The sequence below is a fragment of the Apaloderma vittatum genome, unplaced genomic scaffold (assembly GCF_000703405.1).
Source record: "Apaloderma vittatum isolate BGI_N311 unplaced genomic scaffold, ASM70340v1 scaffold29749, whole genome shotgun sequence".
In the NCBI taxonomy this organism is placed as follows: domain Eukaryota; kingdom Metazoa; phylum Chordata; class Aves; order Trogoniformes; family Trogonidae; genus Apaloderma; species Apaloderma vittatum.
In genome coordinates, this window is record NW_009735064.1 from 1 (window position 1) to 693 (window position 693).

General features: G+C 61.9%; 1 protein-coding gene across 1 annotated transcript in view; it reads right to left on the reverse strand.

The window, feature by feature from the left end:
* Window positions 1-7: 7 nt before the first annotated feature.
* The window catches only part of LOC104279270 (potassium/sodium hyperpolarization-activated cyclic nucleotide-gated channel 4-like), a gene marked incomplete at both ends in the record, with an annotated part of 2926 nt that continues 2240 nt past the window's right edge, over window positions 8-693 (reverse strand). The window contains 2 exon segments of the mRNA XM_009876484.1: window positions 8-143; window positions 146-171. Coding sequence (XP_009874786.1) covers window positions 8-143; window positions 146-171 — 162 coding nt within the window.

The following is a 693-nucleotide window of genomic DNA, read 5'->3' on the forward strand; positions in this document are numbered from 1 at the left end:
CCTATGCGGTCCAACCGGTCCATGGCCACCGTCTCGAAGGCCCTGCGCATCATGGGGTACTCCTCCAGCACCTCATTGAAATTATCCACCGACAGGGAGTAGAGGCGGCAGTAGGGGGCAGCTCGCACGCCGGCCGGTCGCAAAAAAAACCCCGCGTCAGCAGGCAGATTTCTGCAAGGAGACAGGTCTGGGCGTCAGGATGACGCAGCCATCCATCCCCTTCCCAACAGGCTCCTCAGGTGATGGCAGCCGGAGCAGGGACAGGACTGCCTGGCACTCCCACACCCTGCAGAGGGAGGAGGGCCAGACCCAGGAGTCCAGGCAGCTATGGCCATGCCCTCGGCCAGGTCCCGCCTTTTCCTCCCTCCCCAAGCCACGGAGACATCCCTGGGCACAGCTGCTGTGATTGCCTGGCCCGTTTCTCTCCCAAACCTGGGTCTATAGCCTATGAACGGGCTCAGATGCTCTGCTCTAAACCCCCCTCTACTCTGGCCACTGGTGGGGTGGGTGGGTGACCCCTCTGCCCAAGCCAGAATTGCGGGCTTTGACTGCGGGTCCCTCTGATTCAATCTGCTGGGCAAGGTACCCTGTAGGAAATGTGGTGGTGGTCTTCTGAGCCCCAGAGACTGGAATGAGGGGAGCACCAAGTCTTCTGCACTGGGCAAGAGGGGACGGGCAGAGGGTGCAGAAGGC